The sequence below is a fragment of the Podarcis raffonei genome, chromosome Z, assembly GCF_027172205.1.
Source record: "Podarcis raffonei isolate rPodRaf1 chromosome Z, rPodRaf1.pri, whole genome shotgun sequence".
Classification (NCBI taxonomy): domain Eukaryota; kingdom Metazoa; phylum Chordata; class Lepidosauria; order Squamata; family Lacertidae; genus Podarcis; species Podarcis raffonei.
In genome coordinates, this window is record NC_070621.1 from 15,432,462 (window position 1) to 15,456,065 (window position 23,604).

The 23,604-nt window shown below is 44.9% G+C and overlaps 1 protein-coding gene across 1 annotated transcript in view; it reads left to right on the forward strand.

Moving 5' to 3' along the window:
* The window catches only part of DDX31 (DEAD-box helicase 31), a 66,306-nt gene that overhangs the window by 17,993 nt on the left and 24,709 nt on the right, over positions 1 to 23,604 (forward strand). The window contains exons 14-17 of the mRNA XM_053373164.1: positions 500 to 559; positions 8,887 to 8,937; positions 11,969 to 12,108; positions 19,687 to 19,768. Of these exons, the coding sequence (XP_053229139.1) occupies positions 500 to 559; positions 8,887 to 8,937; positions 11,969 to 12,108; positions 19,687 to 19,768 (333 nt within the window). The remainder of the gene's footprint in view (positions 1 to 499; positions 560 to 8,886; positions 8,938 to 11,968; positions 12,109 to 19,686; positions 19,769 to 23,604) is intronic.

The window sequence follows — 23,604 nt, forward strand, 5'->3', positions numbered from 1 at the left end:
TAGTGTGACAGTAAATTAGTTAATTTATAATCTACCAGTCACTATTAGAGGGGAAAGCCATGTCTGAGAGTTCTTCTTTCATCCCCGTTGCAGAACTAAGATAGTATCTAACCAACAAGTTTTCCCATTGCCCAGCCCCTTGTGTTGAAATCCCCCTCAGTGATTAACCAATTAAATGGCTTTAATTAATCTACTTATTTGTGTAGCACTATCCAAGCACAGTTTTTGTTAGAGCAGTATAAGATAGGTCCCTGCTGCAAGGAGCTTACAGTATAAATAATTTAAAAACCAATTAAACATGCATCATATTTGATTATTTATAATTAGTTTGCATAATCTTTTTTTCCTCAGCCTCTCACATTGACAGGTCTCATAGGCTCTATCCAAAACCCCAAATCCTTTGTGACCTTTCATGATCCATGTCCTGCCCATCTACAGGATTCATTTTGCTCATGAAGCACATGGATGCTTGCTTCATAAATCCCTTCATTTCTTTTAGGAGAGGACATCTGTCTTCCAGGACTTCTTGCAATCAAAGACAAGCATTTTACTCTGCACAGTAAGTTACTGGGTGATAAGTTGACAGGAGCGGTTGAGCAGTATATCGTACCAAGTAAGCTGGAGTTAATTCTACATTAGCAAAACAGGATCTGCACAGGAGTGTGATGTCTGATGAGCACAGCAACTCAGGTCTTGTCCCCATGAGGCAGTTACTGAGACTAAAGGTCCTGCCTCCCCACAGCCAGTTATGTCTCCTCCTCTGCAGGGTTTTCCCCCAAGCAGTCAGAGACTGTGCCTGCGTGCCTGTCTTTGCTTCTCCCACTTTATGCCTCTCCTGGTTCTGGGAGACCGGGGGGGGGGGAGACACTCATACCTCTTCACAAGCCTGACTCATCTCCGCTTCTTTGCTTCCCTCCTTTTCTACTTCAGCTTCTACCTCTGATTCTGGTCTGCTGTCTGCCACAGACTCTCCTTGCTCCCTAAGCCCTGTTACCTCTTCAGCTTCTGGCACCTCCTCCTCCTTCCTCTTCTCTCTCTGACCACTCATCATCATCCAACCCCTACTACCACAACTCTGAGTCTTCTCCCGTTGAGGTTTCCCCAGCTGGTTCCTCCCACCATTCTTTAGCATCCAACCAGTCCCTGGCATAGCTTTGAATATGAGCAAGTATAATTGACACCCAGTTTATCTTGTAATCTGGCAGGGAAGGGCATGGAATGAATTCAGGGTAAGAGGAGTCCAAAATAGAGGAGTGAGGACCACATGCCCAGTGGATTTCCAGTTGCCATGTCTGTTGTCTGTCTAGTCCTGATTAACTTAGAAAACTAAGAATACTGAGATCAAAGCACAATAACCTGTTTTATTATAAACTCAAACTCGCTTCAAGGGCGGATAGAAGACCATCACTGCTTGTGGGATGCTAGTAACCTTTCTCTCTACTGCTTCAGACTGCTGCATCACTACACAATTTGCTCACTTAGCCATGGCAGCTGTTAAGCCTGGGAAATCTGTGTGTCTCAGTGATGGCTGCCTACCATAAATGTGTAAATTAACAGCAATCAGGAGCCGTTGGAGCTGAAAAGTTCTGGCCACCTCTGACGTTCTGGGTTGCCATAACGTGGCTTTGCTTGATGATTTTTTTTAATTGGAAAATGGTTGCAAGTTTTGGGAATAGGAGCAAGGTGGGCATCAAAGAGTCCTCCTGGATCAGGCCCAAAGGTCCAGCAGCTAATTCCCTTCCACTGCTGATAATTTCCAGTGCCTTTAGTTGCTCACTAACCAAGCAGGAAGAGTGTAGCCTTCTCTTCTTGTCTGTCCTCAGCATCCATATTTAGCAGCAGACTGCCCTTGGGTATAGCAGCTGTATTTCCAATTGCCAGAGCTGTAATGTGGCTAGTCCTTATGGATTTCCAGTTGCCATACTTGAGGTCCTGTTTGCGGTCTTCCCATTGGTTGGCCACTGTGAGAATGGAATGCTGGAGTAACCTGTCCTCCCTTGATTTGAACGAGCAGGCTTGGCCAGCCGTGCTGTTTGCGACCGTTTGGTGCAGCTACAGCAGTCTACCTCCAATGAAAGACTTTTTGTGTGTTTTTTTTGTTTTAATTTTGAATTCCTTTTTTTAAAAAATGATATTTTATTCAAATTTCGAAAGCAGATTACAAAAGTAATAAGATAATAAAAAAAGAAAACAAACAATAGAAAATACAGAGTAGAAAAAAAGAAAGTAGAAAAAACAGTAAAAAAAATAAGTCCATCTTTCAATTTCTTACTTTTCATTCACTTGTTTCCCTGACCTCCTCACACCTCCCTTTTTTGTATTCCATTTCGAATAGTTAATTCAGCAAATCCTTTCCCTCTTTGTTTTTATCTTAGTTCTTTGTCTTAACATATTATAGCCTTATATTTTCATCTATTAACAAGCCATTTTTACATACTCCTTTTTAACATTGTTGCTAAAACCGCTTCATTTCATTCTGACATCATTTTAACATTCATTAATTTTACAATGTTTCTGTAGATAGTCCTTAAATTTCTTCCAGTCTTCTTCCACCGACTCTTCTCCCTGGTCTCGGATTCTGCCAGTCATTTCTGCCAATTCCATATAGTCCATCACTTTCATCTGCCATTCTTCCAGAGTGGGTAAATCTTGTGTCTTCCAATACTTTGCAATAAGTATTCTTGCTGCTGTTGTGGCATACATAAAAAAAGTTCTATCCTTCTTTAACACCAATTGGCCAACCATGCCCAGGAGAAAGGCCTCTGGTTTCTTCAAGAAGGTATATTTAAATACCTTTTTCATTTCGTTATATATCATCTCCCAGAAAGCCTTAATCCTTGGGCACGTCCACCAAAGGTGAAAGAATGTACCTTCGGTCTCTTTACATTTCCAACATTTATTATCGGGCAAATGATAGATTTTTGCAAGCTTGACTGGTGTCATGTACCACCTGTATATCATTTTCATAATATTCTCTCTTAAGGCATTACATGCCGTAAATTTCATACCTGTGGTCCACAACTGCTCCCAGTCAGCAAACATAATGTTATGTCCAACATCTTGTGCCCATTTAATCATAGCAGATTTAACCGTTTCATCCTGAGTGTTCCATTTCAGCAGCAAGTTATACATTCTTGAAAGTATCTTAGTTTTGGGATCTAACAGTTCTGTTTCCAATTTTGATTTTTCCTCCTGGAAGCCAATTTTTTTGTCCAAATTGTAAGCCTCCCTTATTTGATAATAATGAAGCCAATCTCGCACTTTATCTTTTAGTTTCTCAAAACTCTGCAATTTCAATTTATCTCCTTCTTGTTCCAGAATTTCCCAATATTTCGGCCATTTGGCCTCCATATTGAGCTTTTTCTGGGCCTTTGCTTCCATTGGTGACAACCACCTTGGGGTTTTATTTTCAAGTAGGTCCTTATATCTTATCCAGACATTAAACAGTGCTTTCCGGACAATATGGTTTTTGAATGCTTTGTGTGCTTTAACCTTGTCATACCACAAATATGCATGCCACCCAAAAACGTTATTAAATTGAATTCCTGCTATCTGAGTATGAGGAAAGCTGCTTGGATTTTCTGCCTTCAGGTCCCAAAATTATCTTCTCCTGAGTATAGAGCCTATGCTTCAGACTTTCTCTAGAATGCATGAGTCCCATGAGCTTGTGTTTGCCACTTGTCGTCCTAACTAGTATGTTTCCCCTGGATCTCCTATTTATTTCCCTGTGCCAGTTTCTACGGCACAAAAACAACAATGGCAATCACACTCCCTCCAAAACCATGGAATTAATAGTAGAAGCCAACCTTTATTTGACTACTGGGCATTTTTCAAATTTTGAGAGTGTTGAGGGTGCCAGTTAAAAAATGGCTGCCATGGGGTGGGCATGTCATGTCACAAAAATGACTTCTGTGGAGCACAGCATAACACAGAATGAATAGAGAACCACCCCAATAACTATGCTTACCATGGGAAGTCAGCTATGCCCTGTTGGTCCTGATTATGGACACAGACAGACACACACACACACACACACACACACACACACACTCTAACACACACACACACACACACACACACACACAGTTGCTGTCTAATAACAAGGAGCATTTCTCAGTATGAGGAAAAATATAGGAGGTAGCCACACAGAAATCGCTTAGTGTGTGCCTGCACATTTTGCCGTATAACTTTCTTTCTAGAAGGGCTAGAGACTTGCTTTTTGTAAAAATAATAATGAAAAATCAGTCTGGGGCACCTGGCCAGAGGCAGCCCTGAAAACCTTCAAGGTTGATAACCCCTGGTGTAGACAATACTGAGCTAGATGGCTCACCAGAACTTCCTATGCTGTTCCTATGCAGTAATTGTAATTTTTTTCCTAAACACACCAATTAACGTTTGAAAAACAGACCAGGGCTTCTCTTGCGAAATGTCTGTGCTTTCTCCTTCACTGAAGTTCTTTGCTTGCCTTTCTCAGGGAGGTGCCTCTGCTTTTTTTAAGGGGTGGGGGAGCAAGTTCAGTGAGAGGAAGATCATTTTGGAGATTTGTTTGCCTGTTAACTCCATCACGCTAACTCATCCTGCCAGTTTTCTGGCGGGCGCGGCCAAACGCTTTCGCCCTCTGACAGCTTTCTGCGCTCTCCCCCTCTCCTTCCTCCTCCAATCGTGCAGCCCAATCTGTCACTTGGCCGACGGGGGTCCCTTCCCCGCTGATGGCTTTCGACACTCAGCTGTAATGACTCTTGGCAGGCTGGGAAGTCATGAGAGCTCCTACCTTCCGCTTGGCCCTCTCTCTCCCCACCCCCCGACTCTGCCTCTCTTTCTCGCTTCCCCCTGTTTTAGCTAAAGCGCTTTGTGTGTGCCTCTTTTTGGTAAATAAATGAGTCATTTTAATCCAACTGACAGCCTGGCACCTGAACGAGCTGCCTTCCATCTGCACCTTCTAGGCCTTGCGGAGGCTGCCAATTGTCAAGACTAAGGCCTTCAAGGCCTCACCACTGAGTGCCCTTTCAGGAACGACTTCATCAGATTTCTTTCTCTCTCTTCTGTTCCTAAATCTTGGGGGTGTTGGTGGGTCCTGAACATTGGGGTTGTACACAGGATCCAAATTTGGAAATATTTTTAAAACACCCCTGCCTCAACTCCAGAGCTCCAGTGGTGGAGATGGAAGTGCAGCAAAGATAGAAAACGTAACTTTGAGCCCTTGCCATTCATGGTATTTATACCAGGCCAATCTAGAGGCTCATACTACTGGTAAGACATGGGTGCTGCTGTTCCTTTCTCCACCTAATGGGGGCTTTATGTGCACATAGTCCCAGTCACTGCATGTAGACACCCAGCATTTGCTCACAAGGGACCTTTTTGATCGCAAGGTTGCTGATAAGAAATTTTGTGGCCTCTTAAGCCACCAGGCTCACTGATTTTTGTTTTACTTCCTGTGCAAAAACTCCAGCCTATGGGTCTGATCCTTGAGTCTTCCTAGCTCCACCCCTTCACAAGCCGCACCCTCTTTTCCCCAGGCCACACCCTCTTTTCCTGCAGGCCACGCCCTCTCAGCAACCTTGCTTCAAATCCTTCTCCAGTGTTTTTTACCTGGCAGAGATGTGTCTTTGAACTCTAATAGTACCTTTGCTTTTCTGGATGGAGGATAATAAAGAAATTAGCCAGCTGTACAGTAGTAGCTCCAGAAGGGTATCTCTTTAAATTCTCAGCACCTGTAACAAACTAGAGTTTCCATCATGCTTTAAGGGTGCTGAGAGGTTTCCAGAGAGTCATATTTCCCTCCTGGTGCCACAGTTCCCAGAGTTCCCTAGGAAAAGGGACTGATTGCTAACACATGCTGGGAATTTTAAGTTTGGAAGGGGAATTGGTGGGTGGGTGGGTGTTCTCTAACAACTCACAGTACCTTTAACAAGTGACAGTTCCCCCAATCCTTTGGGGGAGGGCTTGACTGTTTCAAGTGGTATGATGTTGCTTAAGTGTATAGTGTAGATGGGGCCAGATTCTCTGCGAGCAGCAACAGCACTCCCATAAAATGTTATGAGACTTTAACTTAATGGTGTGTGTGTGTGAGATATCACACACCAACTGAATCATCTCATTTGGCTAAAATTCCCAGGAGAAGAGAAGGTGGCTGGACACTGGTGGCGAGAACTTGGGTTAAATGAGCATTCCAAGTAATCAAGATCTCTGTCCTACCACCCTTCGAAACAGGCACAAAACCACCAAGGAGGAGGAAGCCTGAGTGAGGCCTTGAAATGAAATCTGAAACAGGCCATCAGGGCCCCATTCCCTCAACCAGGCAAAGGCAGAAGGGATCAGGACTCTGGTATTTATACCAGTCCAGCCAACTCAGAGGATACATTCTGCCAGCCTGGGGTAGAAGGTGCTTCTCAATTAACCTCCTCCCCTAACGCACCAGTCAGGGCACTGATAGTGGGCCTGACCGATCTAGATGCTTCAAACGGCTAGCCAATGGTAGGAGCTGGAGTTGTAGGCTGCTATTCCCTTCTGTGCCTGATGAGGACTCTGAAGCCCCAGGGCACATAGTCCATGGCATGAGTTTACTGGCTGAACCCTCTTCGTCTCTCTCCAGCATTACACTCACTGCTGAGACCGCCCCCCCCCCCACCTGAACTTTTGTTTAAGAGGAGGATACAACTTCCAGGACCACTGAGTGCACCATTTTTAGCAAGGAATGAATAGATTGTGTCTTATTTTAGAAGTCAGTTCCTGAAGGGTGGTGTGTGAGACAACAGGGTCTAGCTGCTGCAATGCTCGTTCAAGATTCCTTGTCTTGTTGCACCAAACCAGGGACAGGAACCCAAGGGCCACTTTCTCTTCTGGACAAATGTTCAGGGGCCTTGTGCCAGTGGTGGGCAGACAAGGAGTACAAAAAATTGCCTTTGCCTGAGAGCCCTGGGAAGAGGAATTGATGTTAAACTTCTCTCTGGGAGGGGGAATAGGGTTTTCATAACAACTCTCAGGACCCTTAACAACAAACGGATCCCAGGCTTCTTTGGGAAAGGTCATGGCTGTTTAAAGTGGTATCATAGTGCTTTAAATGTGTGGTGCAGATGTGGCTCCACTTGCACCTGCAGAATCAGAATGACCGTGCGTGAGGGGTGTGAGTGAATGCAAGTGCGATTTGTGTTGGGAGGCAGCTGGTTTTAATTGCAGGAGAAGAGAGCGAAAACCATGCTGGCGAAGAGCTGTAACCAGAGATGATATATTTGCATACTCATTACGGCTTTGCATGGTGTTGTGCCTTGATCTGCTTAAACTAATAACCTCTTTTGGCAGTGTATCTGCTTCATCAAGTGGACTGGGAACAGGCGGCGACTCGACGCCGGTCGCGGCTGGGTGTAATAAATCCCCCTTCTTAACTTGGCAGCTCCTTAAAACTAAATCCAATATCTTGGCATAATGGCATCTAATAAGCTGAAGCGATAGGTCAAATCCAATTTAAATCCCTTAACCCACCCCCCTTTTTTTGGCGCTACGAAAGGAAAGCTCAACTAAGGTTGGGTTGGTCCTGGATGGAAAGTGTTATTTTATAGTTACGCTTTTTTACATATATAAAAACAAAATTTGGAAATCCTCTTCCAACACTTGTGATTGCTAATTGCAGTTCCAGTTGGAGAGGGCTTTTGTGGTTGGATCCTGCTTGCGGGTTTGCTAGAAGCATCTGGTTGGCCATGTGAGAAATTGAGGCTGGTCTAGATGGGCCATTGGCTTGATCCAGCAGGACTTTTCTTGTGTTCTTATTTGGCATTAGGGATTTTTCACCCGCCAGTATAGGTTTCCATGCTGAGGAATGCATGAGCCCCAGATTCTGCAGCTGTTAAGATCCCAAGTTTTGTTGGCATATGGCTGGAGCAAACCTTTAAACAGACAGTGTTCAGGCTGAGACTCAGTATGAAATAAGAAAGCTTCTGTTTATTAAAGGAAGTTCATTTTTTGATAGGAAGTCTCTGGTGCTAGCTAACTAATCAGGAGAAACAAATGAGCCAGTTTGGAAGGTACCCTCAGGAAGGTATATCCCGGTAAACTTCACAGCTAGAGGTCCAAGAGAAAGTGGAAGAGGGTGCAATGTAACTCATACAACTTGGGCTTCAGCACAGAGATCAAAGGGACAGATACAGGTTAGGACTCACACCTCTGGCTTGGTTCAGGTGTAAACTTTTGTTACTCTGGGAACAAGTCCTTTGCTTGCACATACTTCCCCTTTCCTGCTTGGCTTCAAGAGAGTTAATTCCTAGTAAACAGTGGTTTGCACTTTGCCTTGCAAAATCTGCTTTTAAGTTAGTGTTCAGAAACAAAATGCAAACCATAGCTGCCGGTTCAGATGTAGTGTGTCATTTGTTGAAATCAAGCATGTAGGTGGAGAAGGGTGTTAATGAGCATAGGACTCATTCTTAATATTACACTTTTTTCGTATTTAAAGGGCTGTGGATATGCATTCTTCATAGTGCATTGGGTTGAAATATCTTTTTATATAACAACTTATGAACATATGGTCATGCATATATTTATTTGATTTAATTATCCAACTTATTGGGAATTGTTGTTCATGGGCCCTTGCTAGCATTTTTGTTAAGCTCTTTCATTTTGTGGGTCTATAGGGGATGTTCTTATTTGAGTTTAGAATTGTTTCCTTCTTTGTTGCAATAGCTTTTTGGAGGTTATGGTTCTCCCCTTTCTCCCCCCCCCCCCGCCCAATTTCCCATAGAGTGTCAAACCCCAGTTTAGTGTAATATCTCCACTGTTGATTGATTGGAATTTGCTCTTGAACACCTTGGATGAATGACGGGATAAACCATAATAAATGTAGTGAATATAAACCTTTATAAAAAAACTGAGTTCATCATACATTGTTCCTTTTCAAAGGACGTTGCTGCTCGTGGATTAGACCTGCCACAGGTTACCTGGATTGTACAGGTAAGTTTTTCTTCCTTTATTTCCTGTGCATGTGTGTGTTGTGTGATTGATGGATGGAGGGATCAATCTTCAACATCACGGAAACCTGGTGCAGAGCTCTAGGTTGTGCATCAGGAATGGGCAGGCATCAGGCTTGTTGATTCTACTTAGGTTTTTAGCTAGACCTCTCAAGATCTAAAAACCAGAATCAGCCTCTAGCATAATTCTTTCCCAAAGGTAATTTGCTGTGCAGGATGGTTCTTAACAAGAGAGACTGGAAAATTGAGCCTAGGACTTTCTGCATGCAAAGCAAGTGCTCTGCTATTGAGCTACATCCCCTTCCCAAGGCTGCGTATTGGGGGGGCGGAAATGAAATCCTGAAATCTTGTAGATGTGCTGCCAGTCACCAGCTAGGTGGACCGAATGCTCTGATTCAGTGTAAGGCAGTTTCCTATGCTTCGCATCAGAGCAAGGACATATCCCAGCCAGGCAAAACCGCTCAAATCAGGGCAAGTGAGGGGTGTAGTCTGAGGAGTGTCCAAGGGCAGAGAGGCCTGGGAGGCTGCATTCGGCTTCCCTACCTCTGGCATACAGGCACACACTTGCCCCCATGTATGAGCATGCACATCTCACCAAGATACCCCTCTAAACATACCGTAAATGCTTTCGCCAGTCCTAACAGCAGGTGTTCCACTGGCTTGTAAATAAGAGAGCAGTGCTTTTCTGCCATCAGATCAAGGGTGGTTTAGAAATTTAATAAATAAATAAAATAAATGCTGTCTCCTTTCTGAATGGTCATGCCTCTTTTTAGGTGCAGGATTGGCTTGCAGGTTGACACCCCCCCCCCCCATATTAGATGACAGTGTGTTGGAGACCCTGGGGAAGTTGCTGCTTGTCCAGAAGGCTTGGCTCGGTCATCCGGATAAGCCCGAGGAGAGACCTGTGGGAAGCAATTAGATTACTCTCTGTGTGTCTCGGGTGGCCCTGCAGCCTGTCGAAGGCATGCCAGAGGGCGCAAGGAAAAATGATGGAACGGGGCTGTCGCTGATCGGTCTTTAGGTTTCTGATGAGGGAATAAGGAAACGTCAGAGTAAGCTCATACAGTGGTACCTCTGGATGTGAACGGGATCCGTTCCGGAGCCCCATTCTCATCCAGAAGCGAACGCAACCTGCGCGTGCGTGGGTCGTGATTCGCCGCTTTTGCGCACATGTGTGACGTCACTTTGACCGCAAGCATGAGTGGCGAAACCTGGAAGTAACACACTCTGTTACTTCTGGGTCGCCGCAACATGCAGCCTGAAAATACCTATCCCGAAGCTACTTCAACCTGAGGTATCACTGTACTAGATAGGAACATGGGAATCTGCCTTATTCTAACTCAGGCCCTTGGTCTAGCTAAGTACTGTTTACACGGACTGTCAGCAACACTTCAGAGTTTCCAGCAAGGGTTCTCTCCCAGCTCCAGCTGGAGATGCCGTTGGGGACTGAACCTGGGACCTTCTGCATGCAAAGCAGATTCTCTGCCACAGAGTCTATGTGGTGCTTTCCAGGAACGTAGGAAGCTGCCTTATATGGAGTGAGACCCTTGATCTATCTAGTGCAGTGTTGCCTGTACTGACCAGCAGCAGCTCTCCAGGTTTTCATGCAATCATAAAATCATTGAGTTGGAAGGGATCCTGCAGGTCGTCTAGATTCCAATGCAGGAATCTCAGCTAAAGCATCCATGGCAGATGGCTGTCCAACCTCTGCTTGAAAATCTCAAGTGAAGGAGAGTCCACCACCTTCCAAGGGAGTCCATTCCACTGTTGAACAGCTCTTACTATCAGAAAGTTCTTCCTGGTGTTTAGTCAGAATGCCCTTTCTTGAAACTTGAATCTATTTGTTCAGGTTCTAGCCTCCAGAGCAGGAGAAAACAAGCCTCCATCTTCCATGTGACTGCCCCTTAGATAATTGAAGATGGCTATCTCCTCTCCCCTCAGACTGGGATATCTCCCAGCCCTGCTAGGAAATTCCGAGGATTGAACCTGGAAGTTTCTGTGTGCAGAGCAGATTCTCTGGCACTCAGCTACATATAGTCCCGCCCCCCCCAGATGGCAGTTTAGAAATTAATTTAATAAATATGGTGCCGCTACAATATGACACTCACCTTCAGGTGTCATTTGAGTTCTCTACCCTTGATTCCTTTGCTTGCTAATTAAAAGCATAAACTGGAACCTGTTGCAAAAAAGAAGATGCGTGTTTTGAAATGATTTGGGGGCGGGGGGGCAGGCAACCCGATCAGTCGGTCTGCGAAACCCGATTCGCACATATGAGTGATTGCCCTGTGTTGTAGTCCATCCTAAGGAATTGACCTTGCATGTGTGAAGCAGTCCTGCAAGTGTATGGAATGCTGCCCCCCCTCCCCCGGTTTGTCATTTTTTAACATTTTTGAAGCGTGCACTCAGTGTACGGTACATATACGGTAGCAATGTAATGTGTGAATCAGCCATCAAATGCCATGACACTGTAAAGCTAAGCCTATGTAAATGCATCTCTGCTGAGTAGCAGGTCTCGGAAAGCTTTAAGCAAGCCAATTACTGTCTACTTAAGCCAATATAATTTTAAGGGGAACCAACTCAGGTGCGCTCTCTGGGTTTATTTGTCTTGCGCCTATGGCGAGCAGCTGATGCATATTAAGAAAGGAAGCAAATAGGTCACTGATGCCCCCACCCCCCTGCATAGAAACAAATTTTGTTTTTTAAAAAAATTGGTGAGAAGACAGCTTGGCCAATGTGTCATATTCATATGTCAAAAAAACCCTTGTTACCACTGTAGCTGTGAATGATGGTTGCGGGGATATGAGGATGATGGGCTCTGATAAGCCATTTCTTTCCTTGGAAAAGGAAGCTGATATGACCTGGAATTTATTTTTCTAAATGACCTCAGACACAGCACTCTCTCTGATAATTAACCACCCATGCAATCTGTTAATTCCTTTTCTTCCCCTCCACTCTCCAAACTTCCTCTCTCTCTCTCGCACATTATTTTTTCTTTTCTTTTTTCTTTTTTAAAGTATAATCCTCCAGCTTCGCTTGCCGAATACGTCCACCGTGTTGGGAGGACAGCTCGGATTGGCAGTCACGGGAACAGCCTGCTCATCCTTGCACCTTCAGAGGCGGAATATGTCAACTTCTTGGCTTCTTGCAAGATTAGGTGAGTCACAAACTCCCCCCCCCCCCCCCGCACTCCTCTCCTCTCCAACCAAACTTCCTAGCTAAACCAATAATAAGGTATCTGCACTGCTGTGTCTCATTACAAATGGATGGTAGTTGCTACCTTCTTTTTAGAAGGATGCTTTTAATGACAGCCGAAGTATGATTCTCAAAGAGATTTTTTTTTAAAAAAAATTCATTACAAAAAAAGAATTAATGAAATTCTCAGTTGGTTGGCATCCTTGTGTCTTAGGAGACAATTGAGGAGTGTGCCTTTGGGGGTAAAGGCAAGCAAATGGAAGGTTGCAGCGCCTGCTGTGGCTGTAGAGACCGATACGGGAGAAATGATGATGATGATGAAACCAGTGCTAGTCCTACTCACAGTAGACCCACTGAAATTGGTGGACATGACTAATGTGGGCCCATTAATTTCAGTGGGGCAAAGCAGAGTAGAACTTAGTTAGACACAACCGATTACTTATAATAATTAATTGTTATTGTTATTAATAGTCCATTAATAGAGACCATTGCATGGAAGCGAGAAGGTTTAAAACAACAGGAGAGGTTTGAATAGATTGGGGAGGAAGAAATACTGATTTATTTATTTAATATTTTAACAAGGAGATATAGTGGAGATGGGTACAACAAAGAAACCAACACCAAAAAGCTTACACAACAAAGCTGTTCTCAGTTCCCTTCTAGCTGTACTGAAATCTTGCTTAAGACCACCACTTTATTCCTCTCAGTGTTTTTCTATCCATGCCTTATTAAAACCTCTGCCGTTGTTTTATACAGTCATACCTCAGGTTGAAGTAGCTTCAGGTTGAGTGTTTTCGGGCTGTGCTCCGCGGCGACCCGGAAGTAACGGAGCACATTACTTCCGGGTTTCGCTGCTTGCGCATGTGCAGATGCTCAAAATGACATCATGTGCGGAAGTGGCGACACGCGCAGACACAGGTTGCGTTCGCTTCAGGATGCGAATGGGGCTCTGGAACGGATCCCGTTCGCAACCAGAGGTACCACTGTACTGCAACTTTTTCCTTCTCATTGTCCTTCCGTCCCTGCTTTACTCAAAGCTCCCCCTCTTCCTTTCCTCAGCTGCCGCATGGGTGAGTGATAAAGTAGCGCTAAAATATCACTTCACTCCTGGTAGCAAATGTTGCCTTCAAGATGAAGTTCCAAATAGAATGTAGTAATTTACAGCAAGTATTTTATTAACAAGCAAACACTCATGTATGCACACCATCCATCACTTAGCCTTCTCTAACTGAACGAGCTTGCTTTTAAGATGCTATTCATCTTAAACTTGTAGGAACATAAATCTGCAGATGTAGGAGAACAGGGAGGTGGTGGTGTGGAAATGGTGGTGGTCTGTTTGCAAGGGGTAAAAGGAGGCAAAGAGGAGGGGGAGAAGGTGCAGATGAAAACGGGGGAGTGCAAAGGAGGAGATGCAGAAAAGGACAGCAGGGGAGGCGTGCAAATGGGGACAAAGATGAAAATGGAGGTATGAGAGAGGCTTCAGAATAGGAAGAGAAACAGAATAGGAGGTGGCCTCATAATTGAGTAAAAAGTGAAAAGAGTATTCAGTAGTTACAACATGTGGTAGAGGAGGAGACTTGTTGGGTTATGCCTTCTGGATTTGTATGTGTAAAGCTTTTCTGTTGATGGGAGGCCCCATCTTCACTGATGCGATAACTTTCCCCCCATCTAAGTGGAACCTGCAACAAAAAGTTGCAGTGTGGTGATTTCCTGTTCAGGGTGCCAGCCAGTTAGCCATGTCCTCTACCACTATAATCCATTCCATCTCCCCAGTTGGTCTCAGTTCCCCATCATTTCCCACCAGGAGTCAGTCACCACAATTCCATGCCCCCTGTGTGTGTTTGGAGGTGGGGGGTGGGTTCTTCTTAAATATTTATTGTACTCCTGCAGGTCTTGAGATCTCACCAAGCCTGCTGCTACTTCACTCTTCTTCAAAGATGGTGCTGTTCGGCTCGATAAACTGGCCTAGGATAATCAATTTGCTGTATAGGATTAGGTGGTTCAGTAGCTCTAAAGTGTTCCACAATTTCTATAGATAATGCTGGGATTTCATTATTATCAATGGCAGCAACAGTAACAGAGAGGGGTGTGCAAGAGAGTGTAAGCTAGCCTATTGTACAAAGGTGAATTTTTGCATTTGTTGTTCCTCCCACTTTTGCCTCTAGCCCTGTTCGTCATGGGTGTGAGGCCTCTGAGAAGTTGCCCAGAATTGAATGTGCCCTTGAGCTGTAAAAAAATTCCCCACCCCAGTTAGAAAAGGCTCCCAGTATCTCCCAGGAGGACTGGGGGAAAATCTTAAGGGGACAGGAGTCGGGACCCCTTTGTTGTGGGACAGGACCTTGGGTTAGTGGAGTGTTTATAAAGTCCTCATTTCAGAATCTATGAGCCTAATTAGGACAGGTAGGTGCTTCTTACTGTGTGATAGTTATCTATGTGGAACTGGATTATCCCTGTGTGTAAGTAAGAAGGGACTGATAGCAGGCTGTGGGCTTAATGGATTACAGATCAGATCCGGATAGACAGTTCCAAGCCCAGGGCAACACGTGGCATCAAATCTAATTGCCCTTTCCGTTCATAAATGGAGCCTGGTGGAAATTTATCCTGACAATTTCAGTGTGGGAAACGAGGCAGAAGAATGGCCATGTGCTGGTCTGGCGCATAAACTATTGTGCTTTGAAAGCAAAGCTGTTCCGCCACCTTCTGAAAGGTTGGTCGCCTGCCTCGTGTCTCTTTTTTCGCATGCCTCTTGTCTCTTTTTAAACTAATAAGCTTAATGAACTGATGTAACTGACAACAGTAATAATACGATTTGGGCACATTCATGGCAGATAGCAATTTGCTCTGAGCTAACTAACGCGAACAAATTGCTTTATGTGTCTGACAAGGTGGTCTCTAAGTCCATGAAAGCTTATGCTGTAATAAATTTGTTAGTCTTTTTATTTATTTAGAGCATTTGTGTCCTGCTCTTCAGGTGAAAAGAGTCCCAGCACGATTTACATACAATCAACTAAAACATGACCACTCCCACGCAAAGATTTAAAATCTAAAAGATGCAACACAAAAGGAAAAGGTGATGGAGAGGGAAGAGGAAAAAAGCAAATTTAGGTACCACTTTTGTGGACCAGAGCTCACTTCATCGGATGCATGAAATACTATTATTATATTGACAGATACATTGACATGGGTGGAGGGAGAGAAGATGTTAGCAGTGTCATCATATGGATATATTATACAATATAGGAAACACAAGACAGTCGTAAATGCTCGTTCTGCTCAGAGTAGGCCCACTGAAATTGATGGACGTGACTAACTTCAATGAGTTTGCTCTGAGTAATGCAACCCACAGACTGTGATAAAGCTTAAATGTACATAAGAACATTGAATGAGCTCTACTGGATCAGGCCAATGACCCATCTAGTCCAGCATCCTATTCTCACAGGGGCTAACAAGATGCCTGTGGGAAACCAGAAAGCAGGACCTGGATAGAAGAACACTTTCTCTCCATGTGGTTTCCAGCAACTGATACTCAGAAGCATTGCTGCCTCCAGCTGTGGAGGCAGAGCATAGCTGTCTTGGCTAGTAGCCTTCTCTATGAATCTGCCCAATGGCTAGTAGCCTTCTCTATGAATCTGCCCAATGCTTTTTTAAAGCCATCCAAGTTGGTAGCCACCATTCCCTCCTGCAGGAGTAATTCCATAGTTTAACTATGAGTTGCATGAATAAGTTCTTTCTTTCTGTCTTTCTAGTACATTTTTTTGTAAAATTATATATAGTCATTGCTCAGAAAGCCGCATCGTCGCTTACATACAGGCATTGGTAAACCAGTGAATACCTATAGCAGGATTTAAAAACAGATTCAGGCCACAGGTAATGGAACTGAACTTCTTGATAAGCTGTAATTCAGCAGTTTTACATGGGAAACCCTCCTCCCCTTTATCTTGTTCAAGACTGGCTTCTAGCAGCAGAATGTTCTTGCAGGACGAAATGTTAGATAGGAAACTGCTTTACTGAGTCAGACCCTTGCTCCTCCCGCTGGCTCACTTTTGTCTATGCTAGCTGACAGTGGCACCCAACGCCTCTTGTCCCAATATCAATTACAAGATCTTCAGGTGACCATGAAGATGGATAAGAGGCACTTAAGAGACTGTCTCTTTAGGTCCGATGCAGAAAGGGATCTAACTGTGATTGCTTCTACCAAGAGTTCACTATGGTTCCCACTTATCAAAATGGAAATGCCCGAGCCAGATACCTGACAAAGCTCCCACTTGCCGTACTAAGAATCGCTTTTACAGAACTACGATTCCAGTTGATGCCCTCGGCGGTGTTGGATGGACGGTACAGCAAAGTACATTACGAAGAGAGACTCTGTCTGTGTGGACAACCCTGTGTCGAGGACCTGTGCTAGCTGACAGCAGCTCTTTAGGAGTTCAGACAAGGAGTATTTCTCCTATCTGGAGATGTTGGGGATTGAACTTGGGACCTTCTGCATGCAAAGCAGGTTCTCTACCACTGCGGTGCAGCCCTTCCCCACACAATAGTCCTTATAAAGGGCTGCATTAAATAGGAACATGGGAAGTTGCATTGCACTGAGCCATACCCTTGGTTCATCTAGCTCAGTTCCTGGGAATCAGGAGTGAGAAAAGGACTGGTGCCCTTATGCCCTTGCTTGTGGGCTTTCCAGAGGCATCTGATTGCCATCGTGGAAAGACAGTGCTGAACTAAACAGACAATTGGGTTTCATCTCGCAGGGCCCTCCTTATATTCTTAGGAGTTCATAGCAGAGGCAAGAGACAAAACCAACAACTTTGTGATTCATGGCACAGGCTAACCTGGGGGAGTAAGGCCCACCGAGCCTGGCAGGACTGCCCTCTGTGGAAACATGGTCCAGATCCATCATTCCTCACCACTGCGCTAGATCTCAATAACCCCCTTTTGGTTCTTCTTGATTATATTAAGTCATAAAATTAAGATATGAATGGCAGAGTGCTTTTCTTTCTTTTTTTAAAAAAAGAAGAAGTGGTGTTTTCCCCACTGCTCTGACACATTTGTGAATGAAAATGTCAAAGCCTTCCCCCCACCTCCCCACTTGACAGTGATTTCCTGGAGATATAAAGATAACACCCCCTCCCCCAAAATTACTCCTGCTACCCCTGCCATTTCTCTCCTCACGCTTGGCATGCTGCCAGCTTGCAACCTTGCATATAAGCGAACTTCGTTCACTCAGCAGGGAGCACGTCACAGAAAAAGGGGCTGAGGCTGGTGTGTGTGTGTGTGTGTGTGTGTGTGTGTGTGTGTGTGTGGCTTCATGCCTTCACAGGGATCCGCTTTCTTTTATAAACTTCGTTAGGCAGCTGTTAGGAAATAAAGCAATTGTCTGATGAGCTGTCGGCGAGGAAGCCCCTGTGCTGTTCTTACAACTATGCAATCCTTTTCAACCCGTCTCCCCCGCAACCCACAAACAATCGCAAGTCTCAATCGAAGGAACCAAGAGAGACATAAGCAAACACACACACACAGCAAAAGAAAAATTACACTTTAGAGCTGACTTCCCCTCCACTTTCCTTGTCTATTTCTCCTTTGAAATGTCAGTTTCATTCCATGTGGATGCAAAAGAAAGCTAAATTTTAAAGGGGGGTGTGTGTATATGAGAAATCGGGGGGGGGGGGGGAGAAGAGGCAGGATTGTACAAAATGCTATCATGGTCTTAAGGGAAAGGTTAATGGAAGATAATCCAAGGTTCAGATAACAGCTACAAAACCCAGTTGCACTGAGTTGATACCCAGGACACTGGGTGAAGGTTTTATGGATTGGTCTCTTGTTTGCTGCTCTGGGCTCTTTAGGGAGGAAGGGTGAGATAGGAAATGAGTAAATAATAAAAAATTTTAAATGATTATTGACTATATGGAATTGTGAACAATTTTGTTTTTCACACGTCATTTGCCTCTCATAATATTAAAAAGGAATTATAGTGGTACCTACCTCAAGTTAAGAACTTAATTCGTTCTGGAGGTCCGTTCTTAACCTGAAACTGTTCTTAACCGGAGGTACCACTTTAGCTAATGGGGCCTCCTGCGGCCTCTGCACCGCCGCCGCGCAATTTCTGTTCTCATCCTGAAGCAAAGTTCTTAACCTGAGGTCCTATTTCTGGGTTAGCGGAGTCTGCAACCTGAAGCATCTGTAACCCGAGGTACCACTGTATTATGAATCTGTAATTTTTTAAGCCTGCAGGTGCGCCTGCCATCATTCATGAGCAGCAAACCGACCAAGCTGCCATCAGTGGTGGTTCTTACCCTCTGTAAAATGGATGCAGGGTCTGTCCTCAGAAGGATTGCTGGAAGGAGGAAGGGAAGAGAGGGGATGTCTTGGTGGCTAGCCTGAACTTAAAGCAGGAGTTGTGGGATTCAGTGCTAGCAACCCTACGACAATAGCCGCATTTCAAAGACATTCCATCCCTCCTACTGCACAAAAAGGGAAATATTCAGAAACCATAGGTAAACATTTTGGCCTCATTTATGAGGAAGGACTGTAGCTCCTTTCCCTATACCTCTCTCTTGGTCCTTCCTATCTCCAATAGGGAGATGACAATATTGGTGTGCCTTACAGGCTCTTGAGCATTTCGGATTGAGTGTGTGTGTGTGTGTGTGTGTGTGTGTGTGTGTTTATGTGTGAACACATGAAACCAGGGCAAGATGGTTTGAGAAAATAATGCAAATCCTGACCTGACTGTAATGGCTGCCAATTAGTTTCTGAGCCCAATTCAAAGCCTTAAAACCTCTCAGGAGCTCAATACCTCAAGGACCGCCTCTCCCCATATGAACTGGCCCGGACCCTGTGATCATCATCTGAGGCCCTTTCCTTGTGCCCAACCCCCATGAGGGGCCCAGAGGGCGACAACATGATAACAGGCCTTTTCTGTGGTGGCTCCCCATTTGTGGAAGTCTCTCCCCAGGGAAGCTCATCTGGCACCTTCATTAAATAACCTTAATCACCAGGCAAAAACATTCCTCTTCTCCCAATCCTTTGGCTGATGAAACAATCTATGGCCTCTTAAATGTGTCTGGTGCGTGTGTGTGTGAGGGAAAGCTATTGGTCCCCCCCCCCCCCAATTATGTAATGTGTTTTTATGTTGTAAACCGCCCTGTGATAATAGATAGATAGAATAAGCACCTGGTAATTTGTGTGAAATACCTGGATGGAGGATAGAGAAAGAGTGTATTTCTATAGAAACCAGCATACTGTAGAAAGGTAATGTTTATATTTGTTGCTTTCTTACTCATGGCCCCACCCACCACTGGCATGTGGCCCTCAGAAGGTTTCCCAGAAGGGAAATGTGGCCCTGAGGCTGAAAAAATGAAGCTACACAGCTTCATTATAGCCCAGCAGAACCTGAATGGCATCACCTTGGGCTACCCTTGATGTAGCACTATTTTATTTTATTTTAAAAGTGCCATTTCCAGACATGATTTAATAATTATTAAAAATATGTGCCAAAACAAACAAACATGAGTGATCTTTTCATCCCTTGTTTTTCGCCTTCCAGTGTTTCAGAGATGAAGATGGAATCTGTCCTGTCCAGCTTGATGAAAGATGACCGTTTCAAGGGCAGCCAGAAGGGAAATAAGGTGAGTTCTTATAGAAGAGGGAACCCCTCTCTCCCTCCATGTTTCCTTCCTTTCTAGGGAGGAAAGTTAAAAGGTTTGCAGTCCTTTCTGCTAGTCACAAGAGGCATTACTTCCTGGGATGCCCAATGAGAATGGACCTAACATTTGGTCCACCAGCTCTGCTCTTAGACTCTTCACTTAAACCTGGGTTTGAGGATTAGGTGAATGACCTGTTATGGAGGGAGATGGGCCTCTGAAGGACCAGGTTCACAGTCTGGGGGTTCTCTTCCTTCTCTTCTTCCTGTTATTGTTGTTAAACTTATTACCTGTCCTTTACCAGCAGATCCTAGGGCTGGTTACGGCAATTCAAAATTTAAAACAGTCTAAAATGAATTGCAGTCCCAGGAATAAGGTGGGCCCTGAAAGCACACACTTTTCAGGTGTCAAAGACCTGGCAAAGAGGTGCATCTTCAGCATGCACTGAAAGCTGTATGGGAAGGTGGCAGCCACACGTCTGTGGTGAGGAGATTCCACAGAAAAAGTCCTCTGCAATCAGTTAATGGTGAAGAGTGGGATCTAAATTTGACATTTCATCACCTGAGGATGGTAGTGTTTGAGGAAGGTATAGCGGGAAAGATTAGTAAATGTCTTCCCTGCTACACACCTTCCTTGAGTGTTTCTACCTGGCTGGAATGTGTCCATGGACTCTGGTAATGCCTTTAGCTTGCCTGGGTGGAGGATTGTGTGTGTGTGTGTGTGTGTGTGTGTGTGTGTGTGAGAGAGAGAGAGAGAGAGAGAGAGAGAGAGAGAGAGAGAGAGAGGAGTCAATTAGCATTTGTTCCTGCACCCACTTTTGCTTCTCCTTCTGCTTACTGCTGGCAAGGGGCTGCTAGAAGGTTGCCTAGAATGGAATATAGCACTTAGGCTGAAAATGGTTCCCCAACCCTGGTGTAAAGCAAACTATTTGCTTGCTCATCTATGGTGAATCGGAAACTCCAATTAGGAGATGAGGCTTGGAAGGCATTGCAAAAGTGGCTTTTTTCTTTTTGGCCCAAATGACTAGCATCCGTACATGTTGTCCATTGTTAGGTACTGGGGATTGCCTTGAACAGCTGTGTTCCAAAGTTGACCTTGACCTTGCAGCAGATCAGAAACTTATTATTTCTACAGAAGGGTCCCTGTACCTGGTATCCTAGAGCCACCCAGTCAGCATGGAAAGGGACCTTTTTTAGCCACTGAAAAGAAGTTTCCTGGCCCTTTGTGCTGATTAGAACTGATCAACTTGGAAACTGAGTGTTCTACCTTCTTCCAGTTCTGTACGTGCTTCCAGTTTTTTCAGTGTATAAGGCTTTACCAAATGAACCTCATCATAGCTTTCTCTCCTTGCAGAAGTCTTCACTGATGTCCATTATAAATACCCTTTAGAGTGTGTGTGTGTGTGTGTGTGTGTGTGTGTGTGTGGACTTCTCTGAGGAGCTGATGGAGGAAAAGATGCCGAAAGCACCTGTAAAATGTATTTTTTATCTTTAGGCACATGAAATATATATGCGGCCGCGTCTGGGTGTGTGAATGTTCACCGGCCTACAAAGAGAATACATTTGATCTGCCTGCACTTTTTCTGCCAGGCTTTGGGAGGCTCCGAGCGGGGGGCACGCTCTGTGTGTGAGAGAGAGGCTTGGAAGGTGCAGGGCAAAAAGTTGCTAAAAACAAAAATCTTCGTTTTGTATGTATCCCTTAAAAAAAAAATCAAGAGAGAAGGCATTGCAGTTCTCACCTTGCTTCCTGCCCACCACCAACTGGAAGGAAGATGCCTCCCTTTTATAGCCAGGACAAATAAAGTCCTTCATGCAGTGCATAGTTAAACTATGGAACTCACTGCCACAGGAGGCAGTGATGGCCACCAACTTGGAAGGCTTTAAAAGAGGATTAGACAAATTTATAGTAGAGGACTTTTTAATAAAATAGCGTCAATCAGTTCCAACAAAACCTGTACATGGTTAACATGCTTACTTCAGTCGCATCTAAAAAGAAAAGTTGAGTAGGGATTCTTAATCCAATAACTGAATAATTGAATGTAAGCATGAATGGCTGGAGGTTTTACATTTAATGTCATGTCTGTTTACTTAGCTGATATACAGGGACCACACCGTATCATGATATATTTAGCTATATTATTATGTGAGCCAGTGTGGTGTAGTGGTTAAGAGCGGTGGACTCGTAATCTGGTGAACTGGGTTCGCGTCCCTGCTCTTCCACATGCAGCTGCTGGGTGACCTTGGGCTAGTCACACTTCTCTGAAGTCTCTCAGCCCCACTCACCTCACAGAGTGTTTGTTGTGGGGGAGGAAGGGAAAGGAGAATGTTAGCCGCTTTGAGACTCCTTCGGGTAGTGATAAAGCGGGATATCAAATTCAAACTCCTCCTCCTCCTCCTCTTCTTCTTCTTCTTCTTCTTCTCAGAGTGAATGTATTTATTTTGACCTCTGCCAACCCTCCTGTGTTGCATTAGGTGCTCAGAAACAGCTGAACCCCAAACGCCATCAGAGATGGTCCTTTGGAGTCTTTCCAGTGGGAGGCTATATCTAAACAGGCATCTATCCTAACTTACGGATCACAGCAGGGTATGAATGCAGGGTCCAGCTACAGCAGGGGTGGGGAGACTCAGGCCCAGGGGCCAAGCCACACTCCTTACTGGACCTGCATCAGGTGTTTTTGCCTGGCTGTGTCCTGTGATGTGACCTAGTTCCTTGACAGTCCCTCTTCAGTCTACCTAGATGAAGGACAGATGGGTGAGTGTGTGCAGAAACTAGCCTGCTGTAGAAAGGTAAACTCTACATTTGTTGCTCTCCCCACTTTTGCATCTGGCCTGGCCCACCACTAGCATGTGGCCCTCAGAGGGTTGCCCAGAAGGAAAAGTGGTCCTCAGGCCATAACTGGTTTCCCATTCCTGAACTGCAGCTTCCTGACATATGATTTTAAACTGGGGATGGGGAACCGAGGCTCCTCCCAGACTGAGGTTGCTCCACAGCTTCCACCATCCTGGACCACTGGCCAGGCCTCCCCGCAACATCTGAAGTTGCCTTTATACTGAGTCAGACCATGGGTCCATCCCATTCAGTGTTGTCTGCATTGACTGGCAGCATCTCTCCAGGGTTTCAGACACGGAGTCTCTCCCAGCCCTACCTGCAGATTGCCAAGGATTGAACCCACGACCATCTGTATGCAAAGCAGTTGCTCTCCCATTGCTTTGTGGCCTCTCTCCCCCTTAGGATATATAAAGCTACCTTATATTGAGTGAAACCCTTGGTCCATCTTGTTCAGTGTTGGATACATGGGCTGCCAGCGCCTCTGGGGTTTCTGGCAGTCTCTCCCAGCCTTAGCTTGCAACGCCATTGGGGATTGTACCTGGGCCCCTTCTGCATGCAAAGTAGGTGCTCTACCACTGAGCTATGGACTAAGCTTCTAGTCCTCATGTTTCTGAATTAAAGGCTGTTTTAATTTGAGTCAGAACCAACTGAACATCTAGTTCGGTATTGTATATGTGGACCGGCAGCAATTCTTCAGGGTTTCAGAGATATCGGGGATTGAACTTGGGACATTCTACTTGCAAGGCAAATGTTCTGCCATGAAGCTGTGGCCCTTCCCCTAAACTGCAGGTTCCTGGTCCCTATTGTAGAGGTTCATACCATAATGTGAATACTTAGTGCTTGTGTTTATTTTTCCTGCAGTGTTAAGTGCAGCTTTAGCCAGTATGTCTTTAGGTGTGCGCCTATGATGTGTCAAGCATATACCTGGAAGTTTGAGGTCAAGTGCGAATGCAGCAAAAGTGGGGGGGATTTTTTTTTGGGGGGGAGGGTTA